This window comes from Cottoperca gobio, chromosome 1, assembly GCF_900634415.1.
Source record: "Cottoperca gobio chromosome 1, fCotGob3.1, whole genome shotgun sequence".
In the NCBI taxonomy this organism is placed as follows: Eukaryota; Metazoa; Chordata; class Actinopteri; order Perciformes; family Bovichtidae; genus Cottoperca; species Cottoperca gobio.
The window spans coordinates 1,660,393-1,679,671 of record NC_041355.1 but is presented as its reverse complement, the minus strand read 5'-3'; the positions used below and the strand labels follow the sequence as shown (position 1 = coordinate 1,679,671).

Genomic DNA, 19,279 nt, shown 5'->3' with positions numbered 1-19,279 from the left:
TGTTTGCATTTGAGAAAAGATGATGCTGCAAATATATGGAGTTTTGCAGGTTGTGGAGAAAAGAGTGTAACGGTCACTGAATGCATCACACGGTCACTGAATGCATCACACGGTCATGTCTCCACACTTCTGTCTGTGTGAAGCGTTTTCACTGATGCATGTTAGCAATGGAAGTGTCTGTTGTGTGCTGCATAGAAACTAACCAGGAAACAAGCTGTGAACTCTGAAAGAGGCTGAAAGATCTCATGAGTCATGACACCAAACAATTATGTAATTGTCCCAAACAAACCCCCCCCCCATCAGTGCCAGAAAGTGAAAGCAAACAACTCGTCCTGAATTCCCCTTCTGATAGCGAGGGTGAATTATCCCCCACTACTGATAGACTTGAGATAGACATGTTTTTATTGGCTCTGTGCAAACGTTCACAGGCTAACTGTTTCCAGATGGCAGTTTGTGGAGGGCACGTATATCATTCAGCAGAGGGGGAGGAGAGAGGGGGAGGAGGGAGAGAGAGAGAGAGAGAGCAGCGGGGGTCTGTCAAAAGCATTCTGCTCTACTGACGAGGGCATTTCCTGTCTGGATTTGGGAGGATTAAGTATTTGTGCGTGGGGGGTGTTTGTATGGTCGGCATGTGGGGAGAAGGACAAAGTGCAGGACTTCACGGGACTTTTAGGGGATTCTGTACATGTTTGAGTCGACTGCTCCTCATGCGTACGTGGGAGGAGGGGAACAGATGTATACAAGTGATTTAGTTTCAGGGTTTTGTATTGTTTGTCCACATAATGTATTCTGTGTATATTTATACACATAATGTATTCTGTGTATATTTATACACATAATGTATTCTGTGTATATTTATACACATAATGTATTCTGTGTATATTTATACACATTTCATACTGAAAGCGTCACAAAAGAATCTGTTAGATATTGTTGTAAAAATAGGTTCAACTTGATTTGAATCCTTGTTGCCAGATGGTTATTGTGTAACGGAGTCTTGAGGGTCATATTAAAGCTAAAAGCAGCTTCATTGTTTTTCTGTGCGAGTTTCAAACCGGCAACAATCCAACAAACTACAGCTCTTCAGTGTGTGTGCTCCTTATGTCCACTGATATACATCCATCAAGATCCCCAGCTTTGTGAAGCTCAAGTTATTTACTTACATCCTGAGGTTTCTGTTTTTAAAAGTTAGATTTTGGTTATGATTGAAGTGAAAACACGTCTCACATGGACACAAAGAAGTCAAGATGTGGCAAAACATTCAAACACTATTCTCTATCTCACCTTCCACTAAGGTGTGTGTGTGTGTGTGTGTGTGTGTGTGTGTGTGTGTGTGTGTGTGTGTGTGTGTGTGAGAGAGAGAGAGAGATTATATGACAGGTATGTTTGTGGTGTTTCTTTAAATGAACACATGGTGGCGCTATCAGCACCAACAACTACAACCTTTCTCTATTTCCCATGAACTCTTTTTCCTCCTCATTGATTTGATATCTGCAGATCATTCTGTCAACAGAGAAATACAAATGACCAGGAACAAACTTTGGACGACAGTGAAGCTAAAGTAGAGACAGTGTGTGTCAGTAGTGTGTGTCAGTAGTGTGTGTCAGTAGTGTGTGTCAGTAGTGTGTGTCAGTAACACTGCTGCTGCTGCTCTGCTGCTGCTGCTTTGTGAAGTGTGCAGGTGTCAGGTAACTTCACCTCCTCCTTCAACACACCCAGCAGACAGGACGGGACAGGCCGACTTTCACAAGACACAACCACACCTGGTTAACTGGTTCCACCATTCATCCTATTTAAATAACTCAATATTCAAACCTATTACCATCTATTACTTACACTATAACATTTATTTTATGGAAACTTTTGTTTCTGGGTGGGTTTTTGAGAAGGAGTTCACCATCCTGTAGGGAGATACAATGAGCAGAACATGTAACTCAGCACTCCCAGATCAAATACATATAATGTAACACGTTTTAAATGATTTATGAACTCATATCTCTAAAAACGTATCTATAGCCCTGTGATTACTCTGCATGTGTCACACACACACACACACACACACACACACACACACACACACACACACACACACACACACACACACACAAAGGAGAAACACAAAGCGGACTGAACTCCTCCCATGTCGCGTCACAATCGACCTTTCGCAGGTGTCACATCCAGTTTCTCCTCAGTCGAGAGAGGGTGATTCCACACACACACACACACACACACACACTTACTTACACAGAGCCCGGCTGTCTGTCATTTCCTGGATCCAGTGTGTCCAAGCTTCTGTGGAAACTTTCAGAAGTTTGTTGTTGGAGGGAGGAGGGGGGGAGCTCGGGGAGATCTACAGCCGCGCTGCTGCTCTCTCACACGGATCACTTCGGCTCTGAGCTCCGGGGATGTCGGCCGTGAAGGCGCTGCAGCAGTGGTGCCGGGTCCGGTGTGACGGCTACCGGGATGTGTCCATCACCAACATGACCACGTCCTTCAGGGACGGCATGGCTTTCTGCGCGCTCATCCACAAACACAGACCCGACCTCATGTAAGTACAGCAGCAGACAACACTGTTTAGAGAAGAAGGGGTCCATTGATGTTGTTTTCCAGCTTCATGGAGGCTTTCTTCAGTTCTGAAGGGGAACAAACTTCACGGGTCTGCAGGAAAGACCGGATCAGGAGCTCAGCTGGACTGAATCTGCCCACCAGAAGCCCACTCCCCAGACACACAAGTCTGCATGTGTTTACATCAGGACAGATGTGTGTTTGTCTGTTCATCTTACCACACTGAAGTGATTGTACATTTTATTATCCCGGTGGATTCTGAGCTGTAGACTTAAAGCCTGTTAAACACTGTGTCTCATGGTGTGGAGCCGGTTCCATACTGGATCAGTTAATAAGTAACTAACAGAACAATATGGAAGCTGAAGGGAATATTAATCCCTAATTAATTTCAGCATGGACATATTTTATTTTGAAAAGCATCCATCACACTGAAACTCCAGATATGACATTACAAGTTGAACAATAGAATCAATCATCACTTGTTTGCACACTTCACCATTAGGACTTGATCCTACGCAAAGTAGAAAACACTCTTTTAATAGTCGGCCACGCTTGTAGTTGACAGTAATGTTGCTTTAAAACACTTAGAAACAGCTGTTCTGTGTGTTCTTGTAGCTGCTGTTTGTGAGATGCAGTTTAGAGCTGCGGTGTTTATCATCATTTAATAATCTCTTGATTTATCAAGTTTGAACTTTGTTTAGTGCATAACATGTTTTAAGTTTCCAGGGACTGATGATGTGTTCAGTTTGTTTTGTGTGGCCAACAGTGACACACTCAAAGTTATTCCATGTTTGGAGTCTTTGCTTGATAAATATCTAATAAGTGAGGGATTATCAAAAAGTGTGTTTGTTTAATTGTCTTTCTGTTGACAGTTAATCGACTCAGAGCTGAATATCAAAGTGTCCTGGGTTATAATCCAGTTTGTGTGTGTGTGAAACATCCTTTTTAGTTTGGACCTGGATCAAATGTTTCCCCTCAGGAAAGTAAAAAGTACTTTCTCTTTTCAGTTTCTCTGGACTTTCTGATAAGTACCAGGCATTTTCCACCTGGGAATATTAGTTAATATTTCATACTTGACAGCTGTAAAGTCTCGCAGATGTATTTGGATAAGATCTGTCCACGTTGACAGCCATTATGACACACACACACACACACACACACACACACACACACACACACACACACACGCACAGTAGTTTCATTTTAACAAGAGTCACAGCTGTTCCAGTCTCTTCCAGTCTCCACTTTTCCCTTGCAGCCAGACGAGCATGGTGGCGCATCTCATGTTTACACCAGCTGAATGTCGAAACATCGGTTTGCTCCGGTTTACTAAATATGGACACGTCCATGGCTTTATGAATGCAGACTGAGCTTCCTCTAAAGTCCCTCTGCATGCCACACATGAGGTCACGTGTCACCGCAGCGTGTAACGACCCATCAGTCGGATGCATGTGTTGATGTTCCTGCTTCGATGACTAAACAACACATGTTTTGGTCTCGACTGCTTGTACACAGATAAATGAGGAAGGGAACTTGTGTCACATGTGTTTTGTCCTCCTCTGTTGCAGAAACTTTGATTCACTGAAGAAGGAAGATGTTTATGAGAACAACAAACTGGTAAGACATGTTTACATTCTGCGTGTGACCTCTGGAGACTCCAGGTGTGTAGGGAAGTCGTCACCATGAAACTTTCCCAGTCGACTACTTGCATTAAAACAACTACATTTTGTATAGTGTTCTGAAATGTTATGTTTTAAATATGCAAATGAGGCATTATCTTATTAAATGTTATTAAAATGTGCAGATGCTCAAACACAAAGAGTGAAATCAACACTTAAATGTGTATTTTGGATGTTTTCTTTCCACTAGTCTGCAAGAAACATAACATTGACCGGCGACTCCTGTAGTGTCTCGCCTTAATCTCTTTATTCTGACTAACTCCTGTTTCCTGAACACACGCAGGGCTTTAGTATCGTCACTTAAGAGTCTTTCTGACTCAAAGGTTCCCCGTGGAGTTTTAGACCTGTAGTATTGATATGGACCAAGGACCACTGATGTGCAGGCGGTGAATTAATAACAAAAAGCAGCTTTGCAAGTGTTTTGAGAAAGGAAATGGATTCAACACATTTGTTGGGGGGTAGGAAGAGAAAGGAGACATTACCTCACACACACACACACACACACACACACACACACACACTTTACTCCCCTGGCTTGATTTGGTGATCTGCTGGTGCGATCCCTCCGCATGTGGTCTCTATGTGTTACCGGCAACCCTACATTGCGTCTCCGTGCATGTTGGCTGTGGACGATGCATCAGCACCACGTGATGTGAGATAACACGGAGTTTTCTAAAACGTCAGCGTTCAAACATGGCTGAGGGACAAGTCCAAGCACAGACTGTGTCTTTGCTTTATTGCTTTCTTTACTTTCACTTTCTCCCCGGAGCTCCTTTACCGGACTCTGAAGCTCCAGAACTGACAAACATCACCTTTTCCTCTTTTGAAAGTGATGTTGAATAAAGGCGTAAAGCAGCAGCAGCTGTTGTTTGATACTAATCAGGATTGTAAGTGAAACAAAGCTGAAAGCAACAAAGAGCTGTAGAGATTAAAGTGCACAAGTTAACAGAGTTTTTATGGCTCTGTTGATCATGAAGTGTTTGCCTCTGGTGCTCGTCGGCCTGCCTCTGCTTGTTGTTGTTTTCTGCTTCCTTGGAATCAGTGAATGTGAATCTAGTTTGGAAGCTCATGACTTTACTTTCTCTCTGACACAAAGTGTCAATCTGCGGTCACAATCATTTGAACACAGGGATTTGATTTAGGATATACTAAGAAACAAGACGTGGATGTTAGAAAACACTGAGAACAGATTCTTTATTCTTATGTTCGTTAGTTTTTGAGTAACATCCGGCACAATGAAGTTCTGTTTTACCGTATCTTACATGTCCATAGGACGGGCAGCTGAAATCCAAAGCCAGGCCAAAATAAAACAAATTGAATACAAGTGAACACTTTTTTAAACACACTGACTTTGGCAGAAACTCTCTCTCTCAAAAAGTTTCTAACAGAAGACTGTGGCAAAAAGAAAGCGAAAGCTTTCTCCTGGAGCCTCCCAGAACATCAGCACTCAGCTGTGAACATGTTGTGTGTGTCTCACTGGACCATCTGCTAGATGTGATTTACTGGCCGCTCGCTGCACATTTGTAAAGTCCACGCTGAGCTTCTTCTGCCTGGCTGGATAAAGTGGATGATGTTTACAGGCATTCAAGGTTGCGGAGGAGGAGTTGGGGATTCCAGCTCTGTTGGATGCAGAAGACATGGTGGCTCTTAAGGTTCCTGACCGCCTCAGTATCCTGACATACGTGTCCCAGTATTACAACTACTTCCATGGACGCTCCCCGAGTGAGTATTTAGTGTCTCACTGTGTCCGCCTCGGCCTTTTGTTCCCTTCTTCCTGTGTCATGTGACGACACGGTGCGCCTCTCTGTATCTGTGTGTTTGCTGCAGTCGGTGGTTTGGGAGGTATAAAGCGTCCGGCCGACGGCCCCACAGAGGAACCGTCTGGGAAGAAGAACCAGCCGGTGGCGTCGAAGGTGTTCCCCTTCTCCAAACCGAACAGAGAAAACAGCCCTCCCCCCTCCTCCAACATCACAAGGCCCTCTCCTTCCCCAAAGCAAACCACTAAGGCCGAGAAGGTAACTGTTGCTGCCTTAATGCTTTACACAAGCGTTACTAAGAGAGTCCAGAGAGTGTACAACTGACTTGTTTTGTTCCCTTCTTCTTCCAGGATATTGTGGTTGAGAAACCCCACCAGACAGGAACCCTGAGTAACAAGTGTGTGTCCTGCAGCAAGCATGTTCACCTGGTGCAGCGACACCTAGTGGACGGGAAGCTCTATCACAGGAACTGTGCAAAGTAAGGACCCGTGTGTATATTCATTTAATCACACCTGATCCTCACAATCTGCGTCTGGAGTGAGAACGATTAGAGACGTGTTTTAGTTCTTAATTCAAATCTGAGTTAAAACAAAAGTGAATAAATCCAGAAAAGCTTTGATGAATTAAATGTCCATTTAAATGATGCATTGCAAGAGTACTCGGCTGATTAAGTATTGCACTTTCATTACATCGTCAGACTCAAGTTGACAGTATATATGAAAACAAAGAAACGTTTTTCTTTCTTGCAGTCATTTGACGCACGGTCGGAGTTGGAGATTGTACGTTATGCTAGTAGCGGTTAATGTAACGGCGCCCACTCATTGCATCCCATGTCACGTCCATTTGTGTGACATTTACAGTTTATATTTCATGATTGTTTTAATTTAAAGAATAACTTAATGCACTTTAATGAGTTATAAGGTACAAATACAAAGTCTTGGCTGTGGAAATCCAAGTATTACATCATCCGGTATCTGGCATCATCCGTAGTGAAGTCAAAGGGTCTCAAAGGATTTGTTGATTTAATCGACAGATCTGTAAAACAAAGCTTCTCCACAAAGACTTTATGTCTTGTGTTTACCAGAGATGTGCTCGTAACATTCTTGGTAATAAGTCATTCAGCATGAAAAAAGCACAACATCAGTTGAAACGACCATTTAGTTGACTCATCGACAAAGAGGCGGCCGCTCTAAACGGCGCCAGCAGGAGCTGTGATTGGCCAGCTGTGGGACTCATGTGTTTGTAATCGTAACAACATTTCTGTCTTTCAGGTCTCTGCCGCCTACGAACCCGACTGCTCCTCTCAGAAGTTTCCCCACAAACACTCCCGCGTCCAGATTCACTTCTCCACCAGACTCCACCAGCACAACTCCTCCATCTCATACACCCTCCAGACAGGGGCCGTCGTGGCTGACGGAGAAACCCAGCACCCCTCCCAGCTTCTCCACCACGTTCTCTTCTCCGTCTCCTTCCCGGCCTGCTTCAAGTCTCTCCTCCGCTGCTAAAGAGACTCAGACACGTGTTGTCTCCAAACCCACGGCGCCACGGACTACATGTGACTCCACCTTCACCACAACGACCACCTCCGTCACCACCAGGCCAACTGCGGCTCCTCGGACCTCAACCACGGCGGCAAAGACGCTGCACTCCAAGCTCAACTTCTTCCAATCAGATAACAGCGTTAAAGAGGAAGAGAAAAAGAAAACAACCACCAGCATCGTCATCAACAAAGGGCCGAATGTGACGGGTAAGGCCCAGGAGGCCGCGCAGGCCGTCACTGTGGTTGTGAATGTTGGTGGTTTTGGCAAAAAGGAAACGAATGTGAGCGTGAACACAGGAGGGGAGAAAGTCAAAGCAGCAGGTGGAGATGTGAAGACGAAAGCATCAGCAGCAGCCTTCATCTCCAAGAAACTGACCGAAGAGAACAACGATAACAGCAAACCATCGTGGACGACTGTAGCGCTGAAGTAAGTAATGTGCACACACACACGCACGCACACACACACACACACACACACACACACATAAGTCACATTTTATTTTCAGGACTATAGTTTACAGAAATGTTGAATATATGTTCAGGAGTTTTCTGTAGCTTGAATATTTAGTTCAGCAGGTTTTGGAAGTACACTAATGTTATAACATAGTTGACTTATTTTTTTAAATCAAATTCATCTTTATTATTTTTGTATTTTTATATATATAATTTATTTAGTCTTGTAATTTATTTTTACATTATAAAACAAAAAAGAATCGACTGTTTAAAATATTTGTATTTATTTCAATTGTCTTATTTATTTAGATCTAATTTATTTAATTATTATTTGTGTATATATATATATATCATTTTATTTAATCATCAAATATATTTTGACATTATTAAAACATTTTTTTGGGGAAAGTTCAATAAATGCATTATGTTTCAAAAGTCAATGAGTGATCGTGTTAATTAATAGTGATCTCAATATTGCCCAAAATAATAATAATTATGATTGTTTTCCCATAACCGAGCAGCCCTGAGATATATGACTAGACTATAATATCTTGCTCTGGCCTGACCTCTGCTGGTGAATAGTAGCATTTAATAACTCTTCGCCTCTCATCAGACCTCCTCAGGTTGAGACTCCAAAGAGGGAGACGGAGGGTGTCAGAGGGCGAGTGAGGCTGAGAGCGGACCCGTCCATCCTCGCTGACCTGCACACTCTCACAGACACACGGACGCCGAGCCCGGTCAGCAGCGGTGCACTCAGAGCCAGAACTCCTGACAGAGGCGCCTCAAAGCCCGACACTGCATCATCCAACACCTCAGGTTAGCCTGGAATCACACGTGTGTGGAGATTTATACGGGAACACTGTGGTGTCAACATTAAATATTAAATCCATAATACTTAAAGCTCGTGTTCTTCTTCGTCTGTGAATACTACGTTGTGCATGAAGAAGACTGTGTAGTTGCACATACTGAACCTGTCATTGTCTTTCGTAATGGCTGCCTTTGGTGCATCGGATTTGTTTCCCCAAAATGTAGTCGGGGTTGCGACGTCACCATCCTCTCTAAGGTTCTTCTGCGGATTGTTAGGGTGCAAAACACACAGCAGGTTGCAGTTAATGTGCAACCTTTTTTATATTGTTCTTCTCTTGCAACAAAACAAGAGAAATAGGAAGTGAAATTGGACACCAGGAGGTTTCAGGAAGTGACAAACACTAAAGTTTTGCTTGATTTCTTTTTTTCTCCTCATCACCAGAGAACAAGGAGTCTCCTGCGGACTGGAGGTCCAAGCTCAAACCTGTCTCCAAGTAAGGAGGCTTATTTTATGGACATGTTTTCTGTCTTCGCCATCATATTGTATGTTTTCCGGTTAATTCCTTCCCCTTCCTGGCTCAGCTCCTAATGTCATACCCCCAGCGGGGAGTATCTGTACGTGTGCAGGCTCACAGCACATCAGCGTCTCCCTCCCAATGTCCTGTCCATCCATCCATCCTTTGATCCTGTCTCGCATCCATCTACCCAACCTTCCCTCCCACAGGAAGCCTGTACCTGCTGCTCCTCCAAATGGCTCGGCCATCATTTGTAGTCGGAGCTTTCAGCCTCTTCTCTTCCGCCACATGCATGCGAGCCCCAAATGGTGTCAAGACTGAGTAGAGTCCTCCGTGGTGCAACATATGCTCAGTGCTCGGAGTTGCTTTCCCCCGGATGACCTTTCCTCCCACTCTCATGAATCAAAACTAAGGACTGCAGCAAGACAGAAAGGGGACTCTTCTTGTAGGAGCAGATAAATTAATTAAATTATGTCTCTTTTCTGCTTGTCATCTACAGACCCGCTGCTTCTTCACAGTCCTCCCCTAAACCCTGGGCTAATGGAGCTGGAAAGCCTCAGACTTCAGAGCCGTCTGTCCGGCCTTCTCCCTCCTCTCGTGTCCCCAGCCCGAGCATTTCTGTCACTCCACCTGCACCAAAGGGTAACAATGGTGCAAGATAAAAGAGTCGATATGAATCAAACCTCTCAGTTTCTGTCTTTTGCTCTTAACTTATTTTCTGCATTTTATCTTTTTCTTTTCCAGGGTTCCTGAACGGTCAGAGAGACCCGACTGCAAATGGCACGAAGCCAGAGTCAAAGACTTCCAAGGTACCCCATGTTAGATGGAAAGTATGTTTGCTTTAGCATTTAAAATGCGATCCCTTGTTTTGTGTTCAGTCAAAATAAACATTTAGAAGATTTATTCATCCTGTATCACATAGAGCTGATGTCGCGTCACTGTATGAACTCTTGTAGGCTGACGGTCAAGCTAATGTTAAGAAAGTTAGTTGGTGAAGATAATTCAGAGCGATTTAAATATATCTCAAAACTATGGACAGATGAATTAAAATGACATTTACATTACAAACATTTACTTTACCTTTTTATATAATATTTATTTAAATTAGATTGTGAAAGATGAGTAAAATAAATTACATTTAACTTATTTAATTTATTGATGGGTAGTAATAGCCACTGATTGGAGGAAGTAAAACATTTAGTGTGTGTGTGTGTGTGTGTGTGTGTGTGTGTGTGTGTGTGTGTGTGTGTGTGTGTGTGTGTGTGTGTGTGTGTGTGTGTGTGTGTGTGTGTGTGTGTGTGTGTGTTCCGTCAGATGAAGCCGGACTACATCCTCAAAGACGACATCATGAAGGAGCTGCAGGACATCGAAGACAATTTGAACGAGTGGGAGAAGAGAGGAGTGGAGCTGGAGGTGAGGCTCCGCAGCAGTGAAGCAGGTGAGAGGAACACACACACTTGAGGAGTGAATATAAAGGCAGCTTTAGAGGAAGTGTGTGTGTATATATAAGATTCACTGTGTGTGTGTTTGTGTGTCAGAGGGTGAAGATGACTCTCTCATGGATGAGCTCATGATCGAGTGGTTCAACTTGATCAGGAACAAGCAGGTGGCCATGCGCCGGGAGTCTGAGCTGGTCTACATGTGAGTACACACACACACACACACACACTTAGGGAAGGGGCCACTATTTAGCGATTAGTGAGACAGACTTGTGGCCAGAAGGTTGACAGTTTGAATTCCCAGTGTCCTCCCACAGCAGGACGTCCTGGAACACGACAGCCCCCACCCCACACACACACACACACACACACACACACACACACACACACACACTGAAGCAGGATGCTGCTGCAATTATTCCTTTCACAAATGAATGTCAAACCTCTACCTCTATCATGGCATCTTAAGGGAAAATTAAAACAAAACAAGCATTTAATAATAATAAGCTTTATTTGTATAGCACCTTTCATACAAGAATTGCAGCCCAAAGTGCTTCACAGCAAAAACATAACCATTAGTATAAGATTAGACAGAATAAGATCATTTACAGTACAATAATCACAGTGTTGATGTAAATGAGTCTGAAGTACCATTATAACAATAGAATAATTAAAATAGTATAAAATAACATTGGAAATCATGCCTAGTTTCAGTATCTGTGCCGTACTTAACGACCCTCCTGCCGGGAAATCACATTCATCACACCATTCTTGTAGATGTTTTAAACTATCAGAGCCATATTTTGAAAGCATGAGATCAACAATGCGCCCCTGTGGCCTTTCAAATGCTTTACTCCCTTCGGTTAAAGCCAGTTTTTCTCCAATACACATTTATCAGAGAAACTTCCTCTTGTTCCCGTGGTAAAACAGTCTATTTGACCTCTTCAGGTTTCTCAAAAATACACACTCTGAAATTTATCTCAGTTACCTTTACACATTCAATGTTAAACCAGGTATAGCAAACATTTATGAAATCATTTAAATTAGTCTAAAGTGGCATAGAGTAGCAGCATAAAAAAAGGCTAAAGTAAAGAGATATAAAATATCACTATTAAAAGGCTAAAGTAAAGAGATATAAAATATCACCATTAAAAGGCTAAAGTAAAGAGATATAAAATATCACCACTAAAAGGCTAAAGTAAAGAGATATAAAATATCACCATTAAAAGGCTAAAGTAAAGAGATATACAATATCACCATTAAAAGGCTAAAGTAAAGAGATATAAAATATCACTATTAAAAGGCTAAAGTAAAGAGATATAAAATATCACCATTAAAAGGCTAAAGTAAAGAGATATAAAATATCACCATTAAAAGGCTAAAGTAAAGAGATATAAAATATCACTATTAAAAGGCTAAAGTAAAGAGATATAAAATATCACTATTAAAAGGCTAAAGTAAAGAGATATAAAATATCACTATTAAAAGGCTAAAGTAAAGAGATATAAAATATCACCATTAAAAGGCTAAAGTAAAGAGATATAAAATATCACCATTAAAAGGCTAAAGTAAAGAGATATAAAATATCACCATTAAAAGGCTAAAGTAAAGAGATATAAAATATCACCATTAAAAGGCTAAAGTAAAGAGATATAAAATATCACCATTAAAAGGCTAAAGTAAAGAGATATAAAATATCACTATTAAAAGGCTAAAGTAAAGAGATATAAAATATCACCATTAAAAGGCTAAAGTAAAGAGATATAAAATATCACCACTAAAAGGCTAAAGTAAAGAGATATAAAATATCACCATTAAAAGGCTAAAGTAAAGAGATATACAATATCACCATTAAAAGGCTAAAGTAAAGAGATATAAAATATCACTATTAAAAGGCTAAAGTAAAGAGATATAAAATATCACCATTAAAAGGCTAAAGTAAAGAGATATAAAATATCACCATTAAAAGGCTAAAGTAAAGAGATATAAAATATCACCATTAAAAGGCTAAAGTAAAGAGATATAAAATATCACTATTAAAAGGCTAAAGTAAAGAGATATAAAATATCACTATTAAAAGGCTAAAGTAAAGAGATATAAAATATCACTATTAAAAGGCTAAAGTAAAGAGATATAAAATATCACTATTAAAAGGCTAAAGTAAAGAGATATAAAATATCACCATTAAAAGGCTAAAGTAAAGAGATATAAAATATCACCATTAAAAGGCTAAAGTAAAGAGATATAAAATATCACCATTAAAAGGCTAAAGTAAAGAGATATAAAATATCACCATTAAAAGGCTAAAGTAAAGAGATATAAAATATCACTATTAAAAGGCTAAAGTAAAGAGATATAAAATATCACCATTAAAAGGCTAAAGTAAAGAGATATAAAATATCACCATTAAAAGGCTAAAGTAAAGAGATATACAATATCACCATTAAAAGGCTAAAGTAAAGAGATATAAAATATCACTATTAAAAGGCTAAAGTAAAGAGATATAAAATATCACCATTAAAAGGCTAAAGTAAAGAGATATAAAATATCACCATTAAAAGGCTAAAGTAAAGAGATATAAAATATCACCATTAAAAGGCTAAAGTAAAGAGATATAAAATATCACCATTAAAAGGCTAAAGTAAAGAGATATAAAATATCACTATTAAAAGGCTAAAGTAAAGAGATATAAAATATCACTATTAAAAGGCTAAAGTAAAGAGATATAAAATATCACTATTAAAAGGCTAAAGTAAAGAGATATAAAATATCACCATTAAAAGGCTAAAGTAAAGAGATATAAAATATCACCATTAAAAGGCTAAAGTAAAGAGATATAAAATATCACCATTAAAAGGCTAAAGTAAAGAGATATAAAATATCACCATTAAAAGGCTAAAGTAAAGAGATATAAAATATCACCATTAAAAGGCTAAAGTAAAGAGATATAAAATATCACTATTAAAAGGCTAAAGTAAAGAGATATAAAATATCACTATTAAAAGGCTAAAGTAAAGAGATATAAAATATCACCATTAAAAGGCTAAAGTAAAGAGATATAAAATATCACCATTAAAAGGCTAAAGTAAAGAGATATAAAATATCACCATTAAAAGGCTAAAGTAAAGAGATATAAAATATCACCATTAAAAGGCTAAAGTAAAGAGATAAAATATCACCATTAAAAGGCTAAAGTAAAGAGATATAAAATATCACTATTAAAAGGCTAAAGTAAAGAGATATAAAATATCACTATTAAAAGGCTAAAGTAAAGAGATATGTCTTTAACTTCGTTTAGGGCTTTGTATACAAGTAGGAGGACTTTTAAAGTCAATTCTAAAAGTTACTGGAAGCCAGTGTAGAGTGGCTAACACTGGACTGATGTGGTCTCTCCTCTTGGTTCTAGTCAGCAGCCTCGTTGCAGCGTTTTGGATGAGCTGATATATGAGCTGACAGTAATAGATGTCATGGGGACCTTTGAAAAATATCTTAAAATAGGTAACAATGGAGAGTTATGGCAATTTTAAGCTGCTCTAATCAATATTTTTTATTTTCACATAGAACAGATGATGTTTAATGTGACAGGGAGGCTCATAGTGTTTTAGCGTCTTTCAGCTCATTGTTGTTTGTCTTGGTTCGCTCTCATCATGGTCATGTTCAGTCTCATAAACCCACTGCACGCTACCTGCCCAGCAGACTGAAAAAGTGTCTCTGGTGAACATAAAACATAGTTAAACATTTTGCATTTTCTCAGGAATTGTTAGAGACCAACAGAGCTGAGAGGAGACTTACACCTGCCACGTGGTCCGAAACATGACATCAGATAAACGCTCCGGCTGGACGTCTAAATGAGTAACTGTTTGCTAACAAGTTCACCATATTAAAAGTGATGATGATAAAGTTTGTCAGGTGGCACTGAATGAAAGGCCATTGGGTTGCTATTTTCAAAAAAAAAAAAAACCCACATTATTTTTACTCAATGTCCTTAACGTACGTGAAAGCTTTTGCCAGAGCTTCCAACTGCATCTCATTTAAAAGGTGTGTGTGTGTGTGTGTGTGTGTGTGTGTGTGTGTGTGTGTGTGTGTGTGTGTGTGTGTGATAACTGTGTAGCTCATATGAATACGAGTTGGAGGAATTGAGGCAAAACAACATACAAGCGATAGTAACAAATACAATTAACTATTTTCATTTATAGTGGAAAAACGCAGGATCTGGAGGAAGAGCAGCCCAGTGTGGAGCAGGAGCTCAGGAGGCTGATGGAGAAGCCAGGTGAGAGTTTGAGGGAACAAATTCAACTCGAGTCACGTAGAACAAATCAAACATCTGAGATTTTAAATGTGTTTTGTGTTTTTGAGCAGAACATCTGAAAACGGCTTCTGAGCGGAAGAGAGAAAAGCAGCTGATGGTCAAACTGGTGGACATCGTCAATGACAGAAACGCTATTATAGACGGTCTGGATGAGGACAGACTCAGGTGTGTGCTCAACTAAGTCACTTAGAATGTCATGCTCATAAAAGACATTGTGTGTTTTACGTTTACACTTCTTTAGCTGATGTGGGCGTAAAGCTGATAAGATTATAGCTGAACATCAGCACCTCCAGAGTGATGTCAGAAACTTTCATGGAGTAATTACAAAGATCTATAATTGTTTAAGTATCGAGGAAAACGTTTACAGCTTCCTAAATGTGTCTTTTACATCCCTGTGAATAGAATATTTTTGGGGTTTTGTACTATTGGTTGAACAAAACTAGAAGTTTTAAAGATGGTTTGCGAAACTAAATGATAAATAAAACAAATGTATCGATAACGAAGAAACGTGTTAGCAAATGTAATGTTCTCATCACTGCCTAGTACTCACAGATTAGTGTGTGTGTGTGTGTGTGTGTGTGTGTGTGTGTGTGTGTGTGTGTGTGTGTGTGTGTGTGTGTGTGTGTGTGTGTGTGTGTGCGTGTGTTTATGAACTGTTGTTAATCTGTGTTTGTTTTCTCAGGGAGGAAGAGGAGGACGAGGAGCTAAACAAGTTGATGTTGAATTTCAGTGAGTGTCTCCAACACCTCCACAGGCCATCCGACCCCACACACACACACACACACACCCACCCACCCACCCCTCCCCCCGCGCTCTGTTCATTAGTTATCACAACCTCAATGTCACTGCAACTTAGTTTGCTTATGAATTATCCAATTGAGGATTTCCATCATGGACGCCTCTAATTGAAGTAGATAGAATTCTCATTGTGTGTGTGTGTGTGTGTGTGTGTGTGTGCGTGTGTGTGTGTGTGTGTGTGTGTGTGTGTGTGTGTGTGTGTGTTTTTTTAAGGGTGCCACCGGGCAATGTTTTCATCGCGTTTGATCTAATGACTGCTAATGGAAAAAGCATCCAACAAAACGCTCCCCCTCTTTCTGTCGGCGGCGTGTCCTATTAGACAAATGGATAATGCAGCTCGTTAATTTGACCCTCTGATAGAATAGAGTTAAAGTTGCCTTCATTTGCAATTCATGACGCTGAAAGCAGGGCTGAAAATTGAGGAGATTTATTGAACTTCAGTGAAAGGTCGTTATGTTGCGGCGGGTGAGCGCCGACCGTGGGCTAAAGACTCGCCATTTCATTTTTAATGCATTCATAAAGTTAATGCCAAAGTTTCACAGTTCAGACCGGCTCTGAGTGCAGTCGTGTGAGAGTTTACACGCATGTTGTGTCACGACGAGGTAAATGCTGCTTCAGGGACGCTCCACGAGCGTTGCCTGGGGGCCACTTGTGCAAAATGACAAGAGGACAGGGGCCAGTTAATAAACAAACTTCAAATCCGATATTTTACTTCATTTAGATTCAAGATTCAAATATATATAAGTCGTGTAAATATATTGTATACATGTAAAGAAATTAAATAGGGCAATAAAAAAGTGCAAGAGATATAATGGTGCAAGTAAAATGTCAAATATATACATATAAATTAGAATAAGATAACTTCTTCCAGTTTAAATACTGTACAGTGTAATTAAATACTGCGTGCTGTAAGAATATATAAATATGTAGAATAAACAGATGTATGTATTATTTAGATATTTCGGTAGATAAGTGGTTATAAGAGTTTATACAACATTAAACTTCACTGGAACTTCTCCCATCATGCAATCACTGAAGTCGTTAACATTCATAAACATAAAGTGCTCGTACCAGGAAGAGAATAAATTATATTTTAAAGCTTTGTTTCGTGTGAAATACACATTTATGGGTTCAGATTCATCCTAATTTCTGCGTAACTTTGTCTCCCCGGCATCGCTCACCGTCTGGTCCCGCTGCACTTTGAATTAGAAAATGGTCGGCGAGCCACAAGTATCACCGTAGTGCTTTATACCACGGCCACGGAAAATACATTTTCAATCAGACAAAGCTTTATTGGCCAAGTGTGTTTCCACAAACAGGGAATTTAGTATCAGCAGGTATACGTGAACTGTGCACACCACTGATGCAACCCTACAGCTGAAAACAATGACGTTAAAGCAGAACAAAGAAATATTATAGTAGGTGAGAAATGGGTATAAATATATATAGAAAGCAACAATGACCAACAACAAACATGTTCTGGAGAATGTAAACAACGTAGAGATGAATAATTATTAATTATCAGGAAATCTTGGCATTGATGTAGCTTCGGTCGTGAGGCTGTCGCCCATATTTAACAAACCATAAAGCCCACGTTTGGTTTGTTTTGGGTTTATATCGTTGACATGTGAGCAAACTACTACAAAGCTTTAGAGCTGCTCTGTGATTCAAACGTTCTTTTAAATAATCCAAAAGATTTGAGCTGATTGATGAGATTTCACAGAATTACTAATCTCACCTCATGTTTACCTCTGTCATCTTCTGACTCCCCTCCTCTCTATCCTCCCTCTATCCTCCCCTCTATCCTATCCTCCCCTCCTCTCTATCCTCCTCTCCTCACCTCCTCTCTATCCTCCCCTCCTCTCTACCCTCCCCTCCCCTCCCCTCCTCCCCTCCTCTCCTCTATCCTCCCCTCCTCTCTACCCTCCCCTCCCCTCCTCCCCTCCCCTCCTCTCTACCCTCCCCTCCCCTCCCCTCCTCCCCTCCTCTCCTCTCTCCTCCCCTCCTCTCTCCCCTCCCCTCCCCTCCTCACCTCCTCTCTCCCCTCTCAGACATCAAGAAAGACAAACCAAAGAAAAAGTCTCCGATGTCCAAACTGTTCGGTTGGGGAAACAAGAAGGAGAGATGAAGCTCCGAGAAACACACCGCTGCTCCTGTCTTTGATGTTTGTGTCTTTGCTGCTCTTGTTGTAGTCTTAATGTCAGTGTACTCAGCCTGTGATTCATGGGATAACACTGTGTGTGTGTGTGTGTGTGTGTGTGTGTGTGTGTGTGTGTGTGTGTGTGTGTGTGTGTGTGTGTGTGTGTCTATCATTTTAAGCGCTTTTAGAAAAATGCCCTTCCCTCTGTCGACTGCAACACTCAAGATCTGACGGTACTCCTGCCAGTGACACACACACACACACACACACACACACACGATGTTGAGGGGTTAATGACTCACCAGCCGTGATGTGATTGGGTTCAGTGCTCCAGTTGTTAGTTTTAATACCCTTCTAGTCTTAATCTGTCTACTTAATGCTCACACACACACACACACACACACACACACACACACACACACACACACACACACACACACACACACACACACTCTCCTTATATCGTCTTACATGTGCCACTTATTGAAATGCCGGTTGTATACAGTAACACTACAGATGCTAATGCGAGTTAAAGAACAGCGAGGTCAGACAGCGGCTCATGTTTCAGCTCAAACTACAAAACTAACTTCATGAATCTTGTTTTAGTCGATTACATGTTGAACTTGTAACATTTCATGTTAAAGGTCTCGCGCTGTGTAGTTTTCTGTCTAATACAACAATCATTAGTAATATTTGTTTAATGATACATTTAAGGGTTGATGCATATCTGAAGCTCAAACATAGTAAAGTCTCTGGACGTCATGATGAGTCTTCCTCTCCATTCTTCTTCTGCGCTACTTGAATACGTAGTTTGTATTTTTACGGTTGACTCGAGGAAAAGGTTAAATCTGGTGTGTGTCATGTATTCAAACAGAGCAGGAGTTGTTGGTCCATATTGGATCCGGGTGTGTACATGCTTTAATCTTTCTTTTCTCAATGAACTGTTTACTTGTTGTGTGTCATAATCTATAACTTGTACTTCCTGTGTTGTCACCAAACTGCTCAGTTTCAACACAACGATCTAACATTGTGTATATGTTAATGCTCCTCTCCCCTGTCTTCCTGTACATATTGTATAAAGCTGGTACTAACAGCAGTTTGATTATTAAATGGAGAAACTGGCTTTTAAACCAATTGCTGTAATAAATCTACTAAAATGTTTCTCTGATGTTGTTTTATTTAACGCACATTATGCACTTTCCTGCCACTAGGGGTCTCAATTAAAAGAATACGAAAAGACGGTGGCGTCGTGAAGCAGCGTGGGATCATGGGAGTTG

The 19,279-nt window shown here is 40.5% G+C and overlaps 1 protein-coding gene across 1 annotated transcript; it reads left to right on the top strand.

Annotated features, from left to right (window-relative positions):
* The first annotated feature begins 2,213 nt into the window (after window positions 1–2,213).
* On the top strand, window positions 2,214–19,163 carry LOC115026449 (MICAL-like protein 1). Its single transcript, XM_029459324.1, has 16 exons — window positions 2,214–2,548; window positions 4,134–4,182; window positions 5,825–5,966; window positions 6,072–6,259; window positions 6,352–6,479; window positions 7,273–7,968; window positions 8,608–8,810; window positions 9,244–9,295; window positions 9,816–9,958; window positions 10,061–10,125; window positions 10,631–10,754; window positions 10,855–10,957; window positions 14,952–15,025; window positions 15,115–15,229; window positions 15,747–15,793; window positions 17,914–19,163. Exons 1-16 carry the CDS (start codon window positions 2,406–2,408, stop codon window positions 17,988–17,990), a joined length of 2,349 nt encoding a protein of 782 aa, XP_029315184.1. The 5' UTR covers window positions 2,214–2,405; the 3' UTR covers window positions 17,991–19,163.
* Window positions 19,164–19,279: the final 116 nt, after the last annotated feature.